Here is a 20,648-nt window from a genome sequence, read left to right on the forward strand (position 1 = left end):
ACACCCTACCCCCATCCTTCTACAGATCTCACCCAGTATATCCTTCCCCATCTCCAGATCTCACCCAGTACACCCTACCCCATCCATCTCCATATCTCACCTAGTACACCCTACTCCATCTCCAGTTCTTACCCAGTACACCCTACTCCTTTTCTACAGATCTCACCCAGTACACCCTACTCCATCTCCAGATCTCACCCAGTACATCCTACTCCATCTCCAGATCTCACCCAGTACACCCTACTCCATCTCCAGATCTCACCCAGTACACCCTACTCCATCTCCAGATCCCACCCAGTACACCCTACCCCATCCTTCTACAGATCTCACCCGGTACACCCTTTCCTTCTACAGATCTCACCCAGTACACCCTACTCCATCTCCAGATCTCACCCAGTACACCCTACTCCATCTCCAGATCTCACCCAGTACACCCTATTCCATCCATCACCCGATCTCACCAGTACACCCTACTCTGTCTCAAGATCTCACCAGTACACCCTACTCATCTCCAGTCGGGTCGGGTCGGGTAGCCTAGTGGTAGCCTAGTGGTTAAAGCGTTCACTCGTCACGCCGAAGACCCGGGTTCGATTCCCGACATGGGTACAAAGTGTGAAGCCCATTTCTAGTGTCCCCCGCCGTGATATTGCTGGAATATTGCTAAAAGCGGTGTAAAACCATACTCACTCACTCACTTCATTTGCTTGTAAGGTGCTTTTTTATGGTATATGTCATCGCTCAATGGTGAACATCAGATACACTTGCTAGAGTATGTGATGAATTTACATGTGAAAGGTAAAAAACATTACACAAACCCCTTGTCACACACAAATCATGTCGGTTGTGATTTATGTTAATGTTTATTTGTATGTGACAGGGTGACCAAATAAACGGGACATAGCTGACATTTTGCCAGACACATAATCTGTTGGTGTACATATTCAGTGCTTTTGAGCAGTTTGGAATAAAACTGTAAACCTTTCAAGTGGTCCTTTTGAGTGTAGCAGTACACAATATCTTTAACATGTCTAAAACTCAGCAAGACTGATAGATCCGGTGGTTAAGTGACCTGTTATTTGTGTCATCATGTCCTGTCACAGGGTTGTAAAACCTGTCTAGTCACGGCCTTGTGACCACACTTGAAATCTTAAAATGTTTACTCATTTTGGGAAAACCCCAATGGAGTGATGAGTAGATGAGTGAAAAAATACTGGTTACCAGAGCTCCAGATAAGCTGCGTATCTGCGTAAAATACGCATCAGAAATGCAGAAATATGCAGTACATTAAAATCCAAGCGTATCAAATATGCAACGAACATTACAGATACGCTACAAACATAAAACTTGTGCGTATCATCAAAATATTGTGAAGTAACCCTGCGTATTCGATTAGCAAATCAGCAACTTATTTTGAAATTATAAACGGGCATTCCGTCAACCTTGCTAAACTCCACGATGACAGTTACATCATGATCATTTGCCATCACACTTTCTTGTGGAAGTATCGTGGTATTTTTGAGTCCTATAAAGCTCTCGAACCCACACGAATCCAGTTTGCAGGGACTAGATGAATAGTGTTTTTAAATATTTAACTTAAATACCCACATGTGTAAAAACTTGTGGGTAACAGAAATTTGAATACCCAGATAGAATTACTGATACCCAATGATTTTGAAATGCATGGGTAAAATACCCACAAAAGCTTATCTGGAGCTCTGGGTTACCCAATGAAAATGTAATAACTCAATTGCTCAAAAGGTTATCTGGAGCTGTTTTACATCTTGTTCATGTGTTGAAAATGTTTTTGTGACATTGTTTTTCACATATGAGCAGGATTATCTAGTAACTTTTGCCACCTCAATAATTGTTACACTTACCTCTTCCATATTGGGGGCGGTCAAGTAGCCTAGTGGTTAACGCGTTTGCTCATCAAGCTGAAGACCCGGGTTCGATTCCCGACATGGGTACAATGTGTGAAGCCCATTTCGTGTGTCCCCAGCCGTGATATTGCTGGATTATTGCTAAAAGGGCGTAAAATCAAACTCACTCACTCTTCCATATTGGTTTAATGGTAAGTTTGCTATTTATTTTTTTTCCCTATGTTAGGAAGCATACTTTGTTAACATGGTTAACTTCACCAGGCTATTGCATTCCCATGGCTGAACAGGACAGGTTGTCCTCTAGGACGTCTGGGCACATGGATTAAAACCCATGTGCCCTCCAGGCTTCCCATGGCTGAACAGGACAAGTTGTCCTCTAGGACGTCTGGGCACATGGATTAAAACCCATGTCCCCTCCAGACTTTGCAAGACTGTTTACGGGTCATCTTGCTACTGGGTGGTCATTTGAAACTCAGGTTTTGTTTGCAAGAGATTACAGGGCAGCATTAATCTAGTACTGACATACTCTGGTTGTATTGAGCTAAACTTAATAGCTAGGGTTTTAATACCCCGTTTTCCTTGTAATAAAAAATAACCAACTTTCCTGTGATTGTCTAGTTGAGGTCAACACATGGTCAAGTACCTATTTACTATTGGGAATCAAGTTACCCTTTTGGTCAAGTACCTTTTTTTAGAGTCTAGATACTCCGCAGTTCAAGTACTTTATATCTTTGGGAAGTTTAGAATTGCCATGCCCGGTCAAATGACTAGTCTTTAGTCTATAAGACTAGTTTGAAAGTCAGGCGTTTGTTTGTCTATTTTATTGCCCAAGAGACTTATTTGAGGGATAGGCCCCCTGTGTTTATTTCCCCCTATTTAATCCAGTCGAGGTTTTTCACTCATTGGAGTATTGAGTTAATTAACTCTAAGTAGTTAATTGGTCACAGCCGACTTAATTGACTGTCTAAGCATCTTGTCAAAGTGTTGTTTTAGCTGCTCTCATTTTATTACTTCTATACAGTTGATTAACTAATCAACTTGTGTATTTACTCTTATTTAATTAATCAAAGATCATTGTCATTAAAAATCCCCAAATTGGACTTTAAAAATTCCCAATTCATGTTTATATAAAAAGTGATAACTGATCTTATGGCTTTGTAGAGATAACTTGTATTTCACTGATACCAAGACCAATAAATTTGAGGAGGTTTTAATGCTTAGTTTCGTATTATTGCCTTGGATGCAATATAAAAATAAAATGTTAAAACATCTCTGAATTCAGGAAAATTAGACCTTAAAACAACAAAACAATTTTGAACATCATAATGATTTTGTCCCAATTTGCGTGCCACAGGCCTTTGTTTAGAATCCTGGATAAGTCCGTGAGTGAGGATTCCGGGTCAGAATAGGTCCCCAGCAGTATGGGCTGACCAAATGGATTTTATTGTCAGGCTCGCTGACTTGATGGCCTTAAAATCGAACAGACAAGAGAGTACTTATCATAAAATACATGTTAGAGATAAGATTGTTTGTTTCCTGTATACCATTATACGCTGGATCTTTTGAAAGTCACACTTAGTCATGCTGATCATGTTATAGACAGGATTATTAGTTTTCATGTGAAGTCCATGACACTTCTGACGATCCATTTGACCCACTTTCAGGTTAGTCATGGGGCACTAACAAGGATGTTTATGTAGATTTTGTCACTTTGGAATTGAAATTTGCTAACACAGAAAATAAATTTGATCAGTCATTGAACTCACTGAATGTCACTTCACAATTTGCTAGATAGATAATGGCAGCTGTAATTTAAAAAGTTGACCACTACCTTTTCAATGTGATTCATAATACACCTTTCAGTTTGTGAATCAATCCCCTTTGTTTTTGCTCACCTGGCCTGAGTGAGTGAGTGAGTATGGTTTAACGCCGCTTTTAGCAATATTCCAGCAATATCACGGCGGGTGACACAAGCAATGAGCTTCACACATTGTACCCATGTCGGGAATCGAACCCGGGTCTTTGGTGTGACGGGCAAACGCTTTAACCACTGGGCTACCCGACTGCCCTCACCTGGCCTGAAAGGTTTAGGGTTGTGGCAATCTTCACAAGTTGTCTTTAACTTGTTTCAACTTTCTACACCTTTTAACTTTTTCTCCAAAATGGCTCAAAGGATTCAGCTAAAAATGTGAATGGATGCTTGCAGCTATAAAAGAGTTCAGTATTCAGTCTTTTGCACTTTGACTCTGTCCCCAAATTCTCTCAAAATACACTTCCTCACATTGTAAACATGATCAAACTTCACATCTTTGTTCCCACCAAGAAGGACCCCCCCCCCCCCCCCCCAGTTTGTTCAAGAGGTTCAAATCTGATTTTCAATATGGCCACCACAGTAGCCATGATGAGAAGCTATTTATAGCCATGACTCTGCCAATTTTGTACAAAATGTAAAGAAATTTGGTACGTTAGATTATGGTAGGCTCTCTCTATCACGGATAGACTTGGGACCAATGCTTCAATTTCACTAGTAAGTAAAACATTAAAACAAGAAACTCATTTACTGTTGCTATCAATATTGATAAATAATTCAAAATATTATAATTAATATCTGTTGAAAATTTGTCTTTAAAAATCCTGCCCCCATTATTTTCCCGAGCTACTAAAATTTTGAGGAACTTTCAGACACTTTGAGGAAATAAATAAGACTGAATTGTTAGAAGTTGGCGGATGACAAAGTAGAGACAATTCATGGATAACAACTTCTTTATTTACTGTATAGGTCCTTATTGTTATATAGTTGTTATCCATAAATTGTCTCTACTTTGTGAAAAAAATACTGAACTGAATTTTTTAGCCAAAACTTCCTTCAAACCCCCTGAAAAAGAAAAAGTCTGGCCTTCATCAGTCTGAAATTCTGCACTGGGAAAGAATATTTGTGAAATAATTTAACTATTGGCATTTGATAATATTTTTGTTCTTGTGTCGGCACATGAACATGCTCAAGTTCAGGTCCTCATCTGTGTTGTACAGTCATCATGTATTCGCCACATGGAGGTGAGATCAGTCATGTTTTACTTCACACGTTACTTTTGTTTGCAGCTAAGTAGTTGGAGAGAAGACTTTTATGAGTCATTTGAAGAAACCCCTCTGATCATAGCTATCATCACATACATCGGCTATGGCGTCCTCGTCGTTGTCGGACATATCCGGGACTTCCTGCGGTCACAAGGATTTGAAAAGACAAAGGCAATTACAGAAATTAAACTTCCCGTAAGTTGTGTAATAACCAAATAGATTGCATTTTGACTGTTCTCTCTGGATTGTTCTCTCGATTGTTCTCTCTGGATTGTTCTCTCGATTGTTCTCTCTGGATTGTTCTCTCGATTGTTCTCTCTGGATTGTTCTCTCGATTGTTCTCTCTTGATTGTTCTCTCTCGATTGTTCTCTCGATTGTTCTCTCTCGATTGTTCTCTTGATTGTTCTCTCGATTGTTCTCACGATTGTTCTCTCGAATGTTCTCACGATTGTTCTCTCTTGATTGTTCCAGCAAAGACCTGAACCAAAACTGTAACAATGATGACAGTTTTGTTTTGTTTTTTAAAATATGTACTCCAGCAAGAAAATATGGTAATACTTAAAGGCAGAATGCAGTAATATATTTTGTCATTGTTTTGTCATATTTTTTTTAAGATCAAATTTCAGGAATTTCGACTAAATATGTGTAATATAAGTAATGTAATCAACTTGGTCTGAACAAAATATTAGTAAATGGCCCTCTCTTATTTTCACTCTGACCATGAATAGCATTATTACAATTCCAAAATATAAGCTCCATTTAGCCCCTGCTTTGGAAGAATAAGTTGCTTAGTGCATCAATTGCATTTAGAGCAATGCCCCCAAAATAACATCTTTCTTCTGATAGAGTATATTTTGAATTTCAAAGTAAGTGATCTAAAACAGTATTCACCTACTCACTTGAAGTACTTCTTGTACCTTTCTGATATTGGTTAAGGCTGCCATGTCAAATGGTGTTATATTTATCCCCTGCCACGAAGTGGAAGGGGGATATAGGAATGGGTGCTGTCCTTCCATCCTTCCGTCCGTCCCATCTGTTACATTTCGTTTCCGGAGCAGATCTTGAAAACCGTACCATATTTCTTCACCAAACTTGGCACATAGATAAGTCTAGTGGTGAACTGGTGCCTTTTTATAGTTTGGGATTTAAAAAAATAATTTTTTTTCGAGTTTCCATGGCAACGACTTTGACTTAGACTGAAAATGGCGGTAGTCCTCGTTTCGGGAGCAGATCTTGAAAACCGTACCATGTTTCTTCACCAAACTTGGCACATAGATAGGTCTAGTGGTGAACTGGTGCCTTTTGATAGTTTGGGATTTAAAAAAAAATAATTTTTTCGAGTTTCCATGGCAACAACTTTGCGGTAGTCCTCGTTTCGGGAGCAGATCTTGAAAACCGTACCATATTTCTTCACCAAACTTGGCACATAATGTCATCTCGCAGTATTGAATACATTTCCTTTCTTGTTGGTAAGTTCTGCATTGCTTGTGTGTATGTTCCTCCAAAAATGTCATGGACACGGTTGTTGCATTCACCGACTAACTCCATGCAGAAACACAACTCATTAGAAATACAACAGTGTATCTCATCTTAAACCTACTCTACTGTATAAAAACTATATATTCTTGTCAACCATACTCTGTACTTCACTTGCTTGATAACGGTGTTAGAACCTACACCGAAACCATCGCTCCTAATTGTAATAAAGAAGTTGTTCGTCCATATGTCTCATCCTTACTCATTACAAATTCAGGAATATATTCTATCATAAACTGCAGATGGCAAAACAACACCAGTAATAACTTTGTTAGTGCTGCAATTAGGCCATTTACAAAAAGGCCCAGTGTACATAGTTCACAGGAGCTAATGCCTTGCACACAACCGGACATATTGGCGGGGGATATGAGTATTTCATGCTTGTTTTTCTTGTCATAGGGGTTTGTGCCACTCTATGCCAGTTGGGAGAGTTTCTACACACGGAATCTTTACCGCCGTGTGCGGGACTGCTGGAACCGGCCTATTTGCAGTGTGGCTGGAGCACATATGGACACACTGGAACGGGTCACTCCTGACCATGGGTGGAACTTTGAGTATGTATTCACAAGCTCATCACAGCGATGGCCATTTGGCGATTTTCTCAATTAGCTATCTTTAACACTATGATGCGAACTACCAACAGTTAGCAGCCCTACACCGCGTATACATCAAGCTCATTCCCAGCCTGTGATTCCTTCGTTTTACTCCTGGTTTTATCACAACACTATGATGCAAATTACCCACAGTAAGCAGCCATGAGTTATCTCCCCTACACCATGTATACATCAAGCTTCTTCCCAGCCTGTGACTCCTTCGTTTTACTCCTGGTTTTATCACAACACTATGATGCAAATTACCCACAGTAAGCAGCCATGAGTTATCTCCCCTACACCATGTATACATCAAGCTCCTTCCCAGCCTGTGACTCCTTCGTTTTACTCCTGGTTTTATCACAACACTATGATGCGAATTACCCACAGTAAGCAGCCATGAGTTATCTCCCCTACACCATGTATACATCAAGCTCCTTCCCAGCCTGTGACTCCTTCGTTTTACTCCTGGTTTTATCACAACACTATGATGCGAATTACCCACAGTAAGCAGCCATGAGTTATCTCCCCTACACCATGTATACATCAAGCTCCTTCCCAGCCTGTGACTCCTTCGTTTTACTCCTGGTTTTATCACAACACTATGATGCAAATTACCCACAGTAAGCAGCCATGAGTTATCTCCCCTACACCATGTATACATCAAGCTCCTTCCCAGCCTGTGACTCCTTCGTTTTACTCCTGGTTTTATCACAACACTATGATGCAAATTACCCACAGTAAGCAGCCATGAGTTATCTCCCCTACACCATGTATACATCAAGCTCCTTCCCAGCCTGTGACTCCTTCGTTTTACTCCTGGTTTTATCACAACACTATGATGCGAATTACCCACAGTAAGCAGCCATGAGTTTTCTCCCCTATTCTGTATAGATAAGGGGGCGGTCGGGTAGCCTAGTGGTTAAAGCGTTCGCTCGTCATGCCGTACACAAGGTTTTGATTCCCGACATTGATACAAAGTGTGAAGCCCATTTCTGGTGTCCCCCACCGTGAAATTGCTGGAATATTGCTAAAAGTGGCGTATAACCATACTCACTCACTCACTCACTCAATGTATACACAAGTTCCACACAGCAATAACCTGTTCACGAAGCTCTCTATTCTATCGCTGCCGCCAGTCAAAGCTGGTGATACTTGCAACCGACTAACCATTATGTTTCCAAACAAGTGATGACAGTCGAGACGTCGAACACTCTTTCCCCAGCTGTTATTTTCTTTGTTTGTCAATTTGAGTTTCTATTTCATGTCAACTATAAAGTAGTTGGTATAGTAAGAATGTAAGGGGGTAGTTGGGTGATTTTCCGTTAGTCTGCAACCTTGAACCAATCTGACACAAACAAAAATTTAAGCGTGACTACATTTGGGCTTTGAGGGCAAATTTATAGATTCTTGGCAGCTGGTGTTAGAGGGCAAATTTATAGATTCTTGGCTGCTGGGGTTAGAGGGCAAATTTATAGATTCTAGGTTGCTGGTGTTAGAGGGCAAATTTATAGATTCTTGGCTGCTGGTGTTAGAGGGCAAATTTATAGATTCTAGGCTGCTGGTGTTAGAGGGCAAATTTATAGATTCTAGGCTGCTGGTGTTAGAGGGCAAATTTATAGATTCTAGGTTGCTGGTGTTAGAGGGCAAATTTATAGATTCTTGGCTGCTGGTGTTAGAGGGCAAATTTATAGATTCTAGGCTGCTGGTGTTAGAGGGCAAATTTATAGATTCTAGGCTGCTGGTGTTAGAGGGCAAATTTATAGATTCTAGGTTGCTGGTGTTAGAGGGCAAATTTATAGATTCTTGGCTGCTGGTGTTAGAGGGCAAATTTATAGATTCTAGGTTGCTGGTGTTAGAGGGCAAATTTAAAGATTCTAGGTTGCTGGTGTTAGAGGGCAAATTTATAGATTCTTGGCTGCTGGTGTTAGAGGGCAAATTTATAGATTCTAGGTTGCTGGTGTTAGAGGGCAAATTTAAAGATTCTAGGTTGCTGGTGTTAGAGGGCAAATTTATAGATTCTTGGCTGCTGGTGTTAGAGGGCAAATTTATAGATTCTAGGTTGCTGGTGTTAGAGGGCAAATTTAAAGATTCTAGGTTGCTGGTGTTAGAGGGCAAATTTATAGATTCTTGGCTGCTGGTGTTAGAGGGCAAATTTATAGATTCTAGGTTGCTGGTGTTAGAGGGCAAATTTAAAGATTCTAGGTTGCTGGTGTTAGAGGGCAAATTTATAGATTCTTGGCTGCTGGTGTTAGAGGGCAAATTTATAGATTCTAGGTTGCTGGTGTTAGAGGGCAAATTTAAAGATTCTAGGTTGCTGGTGTTAGAGGGCAAATTTATAGATTCTTGGCTGCTGGTGTTAGAGGGCAAATTTATAGATTCTTGGCTGCTGGTGTTAGAGGGCAAATTTATAGATTCTTGGCTGCTGGGGTTAGAGGGCAAATTTATAGATTCTTGGCTGCTGGGGTTAGAGGGCAAATTTATAGATTCTAGGCTGCTGGGGTTAGAGGGCAAATTTATAGATTCTTGGCTGCTGGTGTTAGAGGGCAAATTTATAGATTCTAGGTTGCTGGTGTTAGAGGGCAAATTTATAGATTCTTGGCTGCTGGTGTTAGAGGACAAATTTATAGATTCTTGGCTGCTGGTGTTAGAGGGCAAATTTATAGATTCTTGGCTGCTGGGGTTAGAGGGCAAATTTATAGATTCTTGGCTGCTGGGGTTAGAGGGCAAATTTATAGATTCTTGGCTACTGGTGTTAGAGGGCAAATTTATAGATTCTAGGTTGCTGGTGTTAGAGGGCAAATTTATAGATTCTAGGTTGCTGGTGTTAGAGGGCAAATTTATAGATTCTAGGTTGCTGGTGTTAGAGGGCAAATTTATAGATTCTTGGCTGCTGGTGTTAGAGGGCAAATTTATAGATTCTAGGTTGCTGGTGTTAGAGGGCAAATTTAAAGATTCTAGGTTGCTGGTGTTAGAGGGCAAATTTATAGATTCTTGGCTGCTGGTGTTAGAGGGCAAATTTATAGATTCTTGGCTGCTGGTGTTAGAGGGCAAATTTATAGATTCTTGGCTGCTGGGGTTAGAGGGCAAATTGATAGATTCTAGGGAGCTGGGGTTAGAGGGCAAATTTATAGATTCTTGGCTACTGGTGTTAGAGGGCAAATTTATAGATTCTAGGTTGCTGGTGTTAGAGGGCAAATTTATAGATTCTTGGCTGCTGGTGTTAGAGGGCAAATTTATAGATTCTTGGCTGCTGGTGTTAGAGGGCAAATTTATAGATTCTAGGCTGCTGGTGTCAGAGGGCAAATTTATAGATTCTAGGTTGCTGGTGTTAGAGGGCAAATTTATAGATTCTTGGCTGCTGGTGTTAGAGGGCAAATTTATAGATTCTTGGCTGCTGGTGTTAGAGGGCAAATTTATAGATTCTTGGCTGCCACACTGAGTGTAACAAAGGTGTCACGCACTGGGAAAGAGTTTGTGTGTAATAGAGTAAGGGAGATAACTCATGGCTGCTTATTGTGGGTAATTTGAATCATGGTACAGTAGTGGAAGATTTTTTTTTGGAGAGCAATATTTTTTTTTTGTCTGTTGTTTAACGCCGCACTCAGCAATAGGGAGAGAAATAAAGTAACCAGGTGCTAAGGAGGCCAGTAGCATGTTAAGGTCGGGATGTAGCAGTAATTAAATAGAGATTGTTTGTTTTGTTTGTTTGTTGTTTAACACTGCGCTCAGCAATATTCCAGTCTTGATCAGACTATCCAGTGATTGACATGGTGAGCATTGATCTGCGCAATTGGAATATGATGACATGCATCAACCATGTCAGCGAGCCTGACCTGGCAATCCAATTGGTTGCCTCTTGTGACAAGCATGGTTTGCTAATCTGGATATTGAAGGGGGTAATAACTGCCTTTGTTGGGTCAACTTTGTGCATTATTGATAGAGTTGCATAGAGAAAGGACTTGGTGTATTGGTAGAAGTTTGAAAATGTGTTGACAAACATATCATTTTACATTCAAACACAACTCACGTAAATGTAAATTCAGTGTAAACGTGAAGAAAAAATATATGCCTTCAAATATCCTTAAAAAAAATATGGATTTTATTTCTCATGTCAACAAATTTTTATTAAAGGCTGACAGGCAAGAAGAAAACTGTTATGAACTTTGGGTCGTACAACTACCTCGGTTTTGCCGAAAACACAGGGCCATGTGCTGAAGCTGTGGAGGTCACCACCTTGGAGGAGGGGGTGGGAGTGTGTGCCAGTAGACAGGAACTGGGTGAGTAGTATGGAGGAGGGGGTGGGTGGGTGTGCCAGTAGACAGGAACTGGGTGAGTTGTTTGGAGGAGGGGGTGGTTGTGTGTGCCAGTAGAGAAGAACTGGGGGAGTTGTATGGAGGAAGGTGTGGGTGTGTGTGCCAGTAGACAGGAACTGGGGGAGTTGTATGTAGGAGGGGGTGGGTGTGTTTGCCAGTAGACAGGAACTGGGTGAGTTGTATGTAGGAGGGGGTGGGTGTGTGTGCCAGTAGACAGGAACTGGGGGAGTTGTATGTAGGAGGGGGTGGGTTTGTGTTTGCCAGTAGACAGGAACTGGGTGAGTTGTATGTAGGAGGGGGTGGGTGTGTTTGCCAGTAGACAGGAACTGGGTGAGTTGTATGTAGGAGGGGGTGGGTGTGTTTGCCAGTAGACAGGAACTTGGTGAGTTGTATGGAGGAGGGGGTGGGTGGTTGTGTGTGCCAGTAGACAGGAACTGGGTGAGTTGTATGGAGGAACGGAAGGGCGTGTGTGCCAGTAGACAGAAACTGGGTGAGTTGTATGGAGGAGGGGGTGGGTGTGTGTGCCAGTAGACAGGAACTGGGGGAGTTGTATGGAGGAGGGGGTGGGCGTGTGTGCCAGTAGACAGGAACTGGGTGAGTTGTATGGAGGAGGGGGTGGGGGTGTGTGCCAGTAGACAGGAACTGGGTGAGTTATATGGAGGAGGGGGTGGGTGTGTGTGCCAGTAGACAGGAACTGGGTGAGTTGTATGGAGGAGGGGGTGGGTGTGTGTGCCAGTAGACAGGAACTGGGTGAGTTGTATGGAGGAGGGGGTGGGTGTGTGTGCCAGTAGACAGGAACTGGGTGAGTTGTATGGAGGAGGTGGTGGGTTTGTGTGCCAGTAGACAGGAACTGGGTGAGTTATATGGAGGAGGGGGTGGGTGTGTGTGCCAGTAGACAGGAACTGGGTGAGTTGTTGTATGGAGGAGGGGGTGGGCGTGTGTCCCAGTAGACAGGAACTGGGTGAGTTGTATGGAGGAGGGGGTGGGCGTGTGTGCCAGTAGACAGGAACTGGGTGAGTTGTATGGAAGAGGGGGTGGGTGTGTGTTTGCCAGTAGACAGGAACTGGGTGAGTTGTATGGAAGAGGGGGTGGGTGTGTGTGCCAGGAGACAGGAACTGGGGGAGTTGTATGGAGGAGGTGGTGGGTGTGTTTGCCAGTAGACAGGAACTGGGTGAGTTGTATGGAAGAGGGGGTGGGTGTGTGTGCCAGGAGACAGGAACTAGGTGAGTTGTATGGAGGAGGTGGTGGGTGTGTTTGCCAGTAGACAGGAACTGGGTGAGTTGTATGGAAGAGGTGGTGGGTGTGTGTGCCAGGAGACAGGAACTAGGTGAGTTTGTATGGAGAAAGAACAGCTGAAATATATTACCTGGTATGTCCTTTCTTCTTGAAACTATAAACCAATTAAATGGGTTATTGCTCTTCTGCTTCCAGGTTATTTGGAAATTCACAAGGAACTGGATGAGTTGATGGCTGAATTCCTGGGAGTCGAGGCGGCTGTCACCTTCCCAATGGGCTTCGCCACTAACTCTATGAATATGCCTGCCCTCGTGAAGAAGGTTAGTGGGATGATGGTCAAAAGGAAAGATCAGCTACTGGGCTCTGGATTGATGGGGAATCCCTCATCAATGTGTTATGAGAATTTGTATCACAGAATGTTGGTACAATAGCATTACAAAGAAACTTTTCATGCATTAATAATGTTTTTGAGTAACACTGACGTTTGATATTAACAAGAAGGATCTGAGAAATTTGAAATGTATTTGACTTGCAAGTTTCACTTGTCCCAGAAACAAGTGCCATGAGATACATTGTATGCTGACTTATGTCTTTCAACCTGATACTGATACCTGGATGTCCGCCATGTGTCATGATTCATGTTTCGCTGTTTCCAGGGCTGCCTCATCCTGAGTGATGAACTGAACCACGCCTCCCTTGTCCTGGGAGCTCGCCTTAGTGGAGCTACAATCAGAATATTCAAGCATAATAGTAAGTAGGGGTTCGACGATACACCAACTGTCCTATCCGATACGTATCACGATACCTTGCTCACGATCCGATACATATCACAATACTTGCATGTGCTTTTATCTGTGATGCGCCATGTTTTTTATAGACATGATGGCCAAATACCTGGCACACTAAGGAACACTAAAAATAATGCAAAGGGACAATATTGGGCTCATAGATTCAAAGATATCTTCCCGAGGCAAGAGAGTTCACTGACTTTAAAAGTCCAGTTTCCACCCTTCCCAAACTAGGCAGGTATTATGGAGTAACATTTTGGCTGGACTAACAAGTCTATGCATAGTCATGCAATGAAATTGAAATCCGGTAGATTAACTGTCGTGCAGATTTCGGTCGATTGCAGGATTTGCAAAGCATGTGCACCGCCAACTCGTTGTCGTGTTTTTAATCAAATGGGTATGAGAGGTGGAATCTGATTGGTCCATAAGAGAGACTTAGAAGGGACATAACTCGTAATAGCAACTGGTGGCGCTATGATCGTGAGCAGGAATTCCAGCCTATTTCGGCAAGGGTAGAAACTGGACTTTTATAGTCAGTTAACTCTCTTGCCTCAGGAAGATGATTCAAAGACTAATGGAATGTTGCCAAAAAAACATCTTCTCAGAAACTGCTGTATCATGTGTCGTGAGATTTTACATTAATAATTACTGCCATAAGAGTGTTCTTTTAGGTCAAGTCTTTCTATGTCCTTCCACAACAAGCAGATCATCTTACATAGTAAATAGTTTTAACAAAAATTATATCTCCAGTGCAGCTATACTTTCTAAGGGAGGACATAGGACGAGGCCAGTTGGCAGTCCAGACAAGTTTCATATATTTAAGAATGTCACAGTTTCCACATGGAATGAATTACACCAAATGTACATAGACAGGACCTGGGTACCGTGGAACAAGGCCCCATTTGATGGCTGAAAATATTTATTTAACTTTTAACTAATTACAGGTGGCCCAGTCGTCTAAAGCACAGTGATTCGCTGGGCAGAGTTGCGTCCCTTGGGAACGCCAGAAACCTATGATTGTGGGTTCGAATCCTGGTTCGCCCCAATCATGTTTCTAGTTTGTCAGCACCATACCCGTGCTCGTGGGTTTCACTCACTCTAACTCATTAAAAATATGTGAACTTGAAAGATTACATAAAAGAAGTGTATAAAAAACAGTTTTTCATGAAATCTTCTCATTTTCAGATATGAAGGATTTAGAAAAGAAACTCTGTGAAGCTGTGGTCCATGGGCAGCCTCGAACTCACCGGCCATGGAAGAAAATACTCATTGTTGTAGAGGGGGTGTTCAGGTAGGAGAGATATATTATGAGGGGGTACAGGTAGGGAAGACTTGTTATAAGTGAGTGAGTGAGTTGGCTTTAACGCCGCTTTTAACATTATTCCAGTTATATCCCGGTGTGTCAGCTTAATGTGGGAAGAAAGCCCAAAGTGATGCATGTCTCAGACATTGACCACTTCAGTGAAACCCACGAGCACGGGTATGGTGCTGACAAACCTAGAAACATAATTGGGGTGAACTGGGATTAGAACCCACAATCATAGGTTTCTGGCGTGCTCAAGGGACACAACTCTGCACAGTGAATCGCGACGCCTTAGACGACTGGGCCACCCATGCCCCCTACTTGTTATAAAGGGGTACAGGTATGAGAGCCTTATAATAAGGGGGTAAAGGTAGGGGGCAGGACTTATTATGAGGGGGTACAGGAAGGAGAGACTTATTAAAAGTGTGTTCAGGTAGGGTAGACTTGTATAAGTAGGTACGTGTGAGGGAGACAGTGTATGAGGGGGTACTGTGCCATAGTTTCATTGAGCATATCCAGTTCACATGTCAAAAGTTACGGACATCCCAACTTTGACATATGAACAGAATATCTTCAATAGTGCTACAGATTGTTTTTTTTAACTGTTTTCAAATGCTTCTGAATATTCTCTTAAAGCATGGAAGGGTCAATAGTGCGACTCCCTGACATTATCGCCCTTAAGAAGAAGTACAAGGCATACATATACCTGGATGAGGCCCACAGTATCGGAGCCATGGGGCCCCACGGCCGCGGTGTCGTAGACTACTTCAATGTTGACCCACGAGACGTGGATGTGTTGATGGGTACATTCACCAAGAGCTTTGGTTCAGCTGGAGGATACATTGGAGGAACAAAGGTAACTGTAAACTCCTCGGAGGAACTTTGTATTTTGTGTTTGTTGTGTGAGAGGTGACAAGGGAAGACAACTGGGGATTTTGTGGCCAAAACAGTTCCTGACGATAGATAATCCTTGTATTTTTACAATTGCTCAAGTAACATGTCCTTGACGCTTATTCTGCTTTGCAATTCCAACTATTATGAATAATTAAGACAATAGTGTTAAGCCATTCCATATTGAAGGGTAACACTATGCAGAGTTGCTCCCCTTAGATGTGCCTGACTCGCAAGTTGTGAGTTTGAATCTCTTATTCCCTCTGGTAGAGATCCTTGGTCTGTCGGCCCATGCTGCTGGTAGAGATCCTTGATCTGTCAGCCCATGCTGCCGGTAGAGATCCTTGATCTGTCGGCCCATGCTGCTGGTAGAGATCCTTGATCTGTCGGCCCATGCTGCTGGTAGAGATCCTTGGACTGTCAGCCCATGCTGCTGGTAGAGATCCTTTGACTGTCGGCCCATGCTGCTGGTAGAGATCTTTGGTCTGTCGGCCCATGCTGCTGGTAGAGATCTTTGGTCTGTCGGCCCATGCTGCTGGTAGAGATCCTTGGTCTGTCGGCCCATGCTGCTGGTAGAGATCCTTGGTCTGTCGGCCCATGCTGCTGGTAGAGATCCTTGATCTGTCAGCCCATGCTGCTGGTAGAGACCCTTGGTCTGTCAGCCCATGCTGCTGGTAGAGATCCTTGATCTGTCGGCCCATGCTGCTTGTAGAGATCCTTGATCTGGTGAAGATCCTTGGTCTGTTGGCCCATGCTGCTGGTAGAGATCCTTGATCTGTCGGCCCATGCTGCTGGTAGAGATCCTTGATCTGGTAGAGATCCTTGGTCTGTCGGCCCATGCTGCTGGTAGAGATCCTTGATCTGTCGGCCCATGCTGCTGGTAGAGATCCTTGGTCTGTCGGCCCATGCTGCTGGTAGAGATCCTTGAACTGTCAGCCCATGCTGCTGGTAGAGATCCTTGGTCTGTCGGCCCATGCTGCTGGTAGAGATCCTTGGACTGTCGGCCCATGCTGCTGGTAGAGATCCTTGGACTGTCGGCCCATGCTGCTTGTAGAGATCCTTGGACTGTCGGCCCATGCTGCTTGTAGAGATCCTTGGTCTGTCGGCCCATGCTGCTGGTTTCCTTGTGAGTCTGTCTATCATGCTGTGATATAACCCAAATACTAATGTAGAAAAATGTGGCATTATGCCCAACACACACACACACACTTCTAACTGTATGTGTTGATTCCAGCGCCTCATCAAACACTTGAAAGTGAATTCACACAGCGCCATCTATGCTTGTGCCATCTCCCCTCCCGTAGCCAGGCAGATCATCCACTCCATGAAGATCATCATGGGCAAAGATGGAACTAACATAGGTGAGTTTCAGGAAAAGTGGACTTATGGACTTCAACTGCTATATTCTTTCAAGCTTCTAAAATTCCACTTCAAAATTTAAGCATACTGTCTTTTCAATGTAGAGCTGGCTACCCGTAGATGTAACTGCGCTGAATTGAATCTGGAACCGAACGAGCAGCATGAGGTTTCAAATGTTAAACTTAGTCTGGTTAAATCTACAGGTAACCTCGCTCTACATTGAAAACACAGTATGTTTATCTCCATTCTCCCATGACTAAATAAAACGCAAACTCTTTGGTGTTAGCAAATATTTTGAGTGAGCAGTATGGGAGAGGCCAGTGTTTTGAGTGGGTTGTTGATTGGAATTACGGAAACACTGACAACAGCCTGTAAACAAAATATGGCGCTGTATACGCAGTTTGTTTACACCGTAATACTTCACTTGAACATATGACAGGCATTGAAAGCACATAAGCACGCCAACCTCATGAGCTAACATGAGGTGGGCACCCTGAAGAAAACTTATCAAGCCTTGCAAGGCTTTTGTTCCTCACTGCATGTCACCATTGACATCATATCGCTCATTGTGACACAAAAGATATGACATCACATTTGTCCCCAGAATTAAAATACATTCTCTTTTTAGATTTCTGTTGTGATAAAGTAGAGATCATTTATGGATAACAACTTCTTTATTTACTGCAAAGGCGATGTTTCAGTATAGATCCTTGTACCGTTGTCATGCAAGGCTGAATAATGAGCACTGTACAGAATAGTGTTTTCTGATGCCTAAGACAGGATGATTCGGAAATAATATTTTATGTGGCTAGCATAAGCATAATGCCTAACTCAACTCACTCACTCTCACTCACTCGCTCACTCACTCACTCACTCACTCACTCTCACTCTCTCACTCACTCACAACTCACTCACTCACTCACTCACTCACACTCACTTGTGTATGTTAATGTTTATGGTCCAGGGCCCCGTTCCACAAAGCGAACGTAGCGCTACGACTGTCGTAAGCTAATGTTAAAGTATGGGTGTTACGATCACCTTAGCGCTACGATGGCTTTGTTGAACAGGGCCCAGTCTGGATTATGTACAGACTGCCTGCATGACAGAGTACAGCATTAAAACACAAACAAACATTTTCGCTCAAACAGTCGTACACATGAACCAGTCAAGTTCCATGAATTTAGACTCATTTTTGGATAGGGATCAAAGTTAGTTTAATTTATCATCAAGTAAATGGTTAATTTCCACTGGTCCTGGTAAACCGTTTCAGAATTGTATGCCTCAGTTGTATGTTGCACAGGTCAGAGTCGCATTCAGCAGCTGGCCTGGAATACCTCCTACTTCCGCAGAGAGCTTCAGAAAAAAGGCTTCATCGTCTACGGCAACAAGGACTCGCCTGTGGTGCCCTTGCTCTTGTACATGCCTGCCAAGACAACGTACGTGATGGATGATGTTGTGTTACATGTCATTGAGTCTAGGACAGTGTCATTTAAATCTGATCTGTTAGTCTGGTACGCTGCCTTCCTGCATGAAGATCAAACAAGCCCTCCCTAGGTTCTCGTGGCAAAGACCGCCTCCGTGGTCTAGTGGTGGAGCGTCCGCCCGGAGAGCGGAATGTCCGGGGTTCGATCCCCGCCCGCGTCATACCAAAAGACCTTTAAAGATGGTACTTGTTGTTACCCTGTCTGGCGCTCGGCATTAAGGGGCTAAAACAAGGACTGGTCGGCTCGGAGTCAGTATACTGTGTCTGAGTGGGGTATTCATGTTAAATTGCGGCACGCACACACACACACACACACACACACACACACACACACACACACACACACACAATCTTCGACGCGACATTACACCCAGTTTCACCTCACCTCACCTCGTGGCAAATGAATTTTCTAATCAGCCAATCAGCATTGGGTCTTCTCTAGATCTCTGTGGTGAAGTATCATAATGAGAGATCAGATTTCAGAGATTGAGATTGGTGCAAACACACCAGTGGTTGACGGCAAGAACCGAAGTTGTACAAGACACTCTTAGCACTGTCGAAAGTCGAAAGTCTATGTTAAGGTATGGGAGTTACCATCACCTTAGCGCTAAGATCGTTTTGTACAACAGCACCCAGGGCTGACCACAGGGCATCACACATTTATTATTCAATTCATTCTTTTGATCTTTGATTTATATTGATAATATTTTAGGGAAAACTTGTTTGTCTTTGTCTTTAACTGTTTGTAATTTCTCTTCCAGGGCATTTAGTCGTTTATGTTTGGAGCGAGGTCTCGGTATTGTGGTGGTTGGATTTCCAGCTACTCCTATCATTGAATCTCGAGCCAGGTTCTGTCTGTCTGGTGCTCATACCAAAGAGATGCTGGACAAAGTAAGTTGTGGGGAATGTAGCATTCAAAATAATGGTTTCTTCATAATGAGTGCACACAGAGTGATGGTCGTTTTGTACACATAATAAATGGATGAACAAAAATACTTGTGCCAGGAGCTGAATTGTTTCGTACAATGGATACTTTTAACAACAAAGGAGTGTTTCAGATTTATTACTGTAGTCAGGCAAGGTATCGAAACCAATGGTGGTGTTATTGCAGAAAGAACTTGGGCGAACTAGGGCAGAATATTATACAGTCGTGCTGAGACCAATCTCACCCCATCCCCAACCCCCTCCCCATAATAAATGACCGATCCCTTACAATTTCTGGGTAAAAATGTATAAATGTCAGAAAGTATGAAGTGTATGACGTGTGCTTGATGACTTCTTTGCCAAGGTAAAGGTACCTGAGATCAATAGGATTGAAGATTGTATCTGTGATTTTTCAGGCCCTGATGATTATTGAAGATGTGGGGAACAAGTTGCATCTGAAGTACTCACGTCTGCCAGTTCCAACATACACGCGTAAGGATGACCCAGAGCCCCATCTTCAGGTAACCTTGACCTTTATTGTAGCCTTGACCTAAATCACAATGTTGCCATGCTGTTAGGCGTTGTCATTAAATACATCTACTCAATAGGGTAGGGCTTTGTAATTGCTGGCACTAGTGATAAGTCCTTCTGGAGCCGTGCGTAATAAAGAATGGCAGATTTGATCTTTAAAAACTCTAAAAATGATTTTCAGCACCTTGTAAATAAAATAAGTAGATAAATGTTCTTAAACATCAGGTCAAAACATGAGAATCTGTTACAAAAGTGGCCACAAAAATCAAGAATTCAACATTTTCATATTAAGTTTTTTATCCCACATCAAACATTTGAACTGGTCCCTAATGAATGCATATGCATACCAACTTTTAAAACCCAGTCTGGAGAAGTTATATTTTACAGAGTTATGGCCCTTGTCATGTGTTTTTGGACAAGGTTCACAGTACCTCAAACTTGGACATATTTTAGCAAAAGCCATTATGGATACAATGATACATTTTCCATACATTATGGGAAAATATGTTGATTGAATTCAAAAACCATCATTGAAAATTATGGCATGTGATTGATGATTTGGCCAATGAAGGATCAGATGATTCAGACATGGTGCCCATCAGGACAAGTTTTCTCGGAAATATCAATATGACAATTTGAATACAGCACTCCGTGATGAATGTGGTGTTAAGGTTGAAAATCACCATCTAGAATTAATATCTTACAAAACCAAGGCCTTTTTTTTATATCTATCCC

The 20,648-nt window shown here is 42.5% G+C and overlaps 1 protein-coding gene across 2 annotated transcripts in view; it reads left to right on the forward strand.

Annotated features, from left to right (window-relative positions):
* LOC124119178 (serine palmitoyltransferase 2-like) overlaps positions 1 to 20,648 on the forward strand; it is a 46,726-nt gene that overhangs the window by 17,034 nt on the left and 9,044 nt on the right. For both annotated transcript variants that reach the window (XM_048388531.1, XM_046481606.2), the window contains exons 2-12: positions 4,980 to 5,150; positions 6,892 to 7,046; positions 11,217 to 11,362; positions 12,830 to 12,954; positions 13,291 to 13,384; positions 14,608 to 14,713; positions 15,362 to 15,581; positions 16,851 to 16,977; positions 18,276 to 18,411; positions 19,220 to 19,349; positions 19,799 to 19,903. In XM_048388531.1, coding sequence (XP_048244488.1) covers positions 4,980 to 5,150; positions 6,892 to 7,046; positions 11,217 to 11,362; positions 12,830 to 12,954; positions 13,291 to 13,384; positions 14,608 to 14,713; positions 15,362 to 15,581; positions 16,851 to 16,977; positions 18,276 to 18,411; positions 19,220 to 19,349; positions 19,799 to 19,903 — 1,515 coding nt within the window. The remainder of the gene's footprint in view (positions 1 to 4,979; positions 5,151 to 6,891; positions 7,047 to 11,216; positions 11,363 to 12,829; positions 12,955 to 13,290; positions 13,385 to 14,607; positions 14,714 to 15,361; positions 15,582 to 16,850; positions 16,978 to 18,275; positions 18,412 to 19,219; positions 19,350 to 19,798; positions 19,904 to 20,648) is intronic.

Source organism: Haliotis rufescens, unplaced genomic scaffold, assembly GCF_023055435.1.
Source record: "Haliotis rufescens isolate VD_foot unplaced genomic scaffold, xgHalRufe1.0.p SCAF_73, whole genome shotgun sequence".
Classification (NCBI taxonomy): domain Eukaryota; kingdom Metazoa; phylum Mollusca; class Gastropoda; order Lepetellida; family Haliotidae; genus Haliotis; species Haliotis rufescens.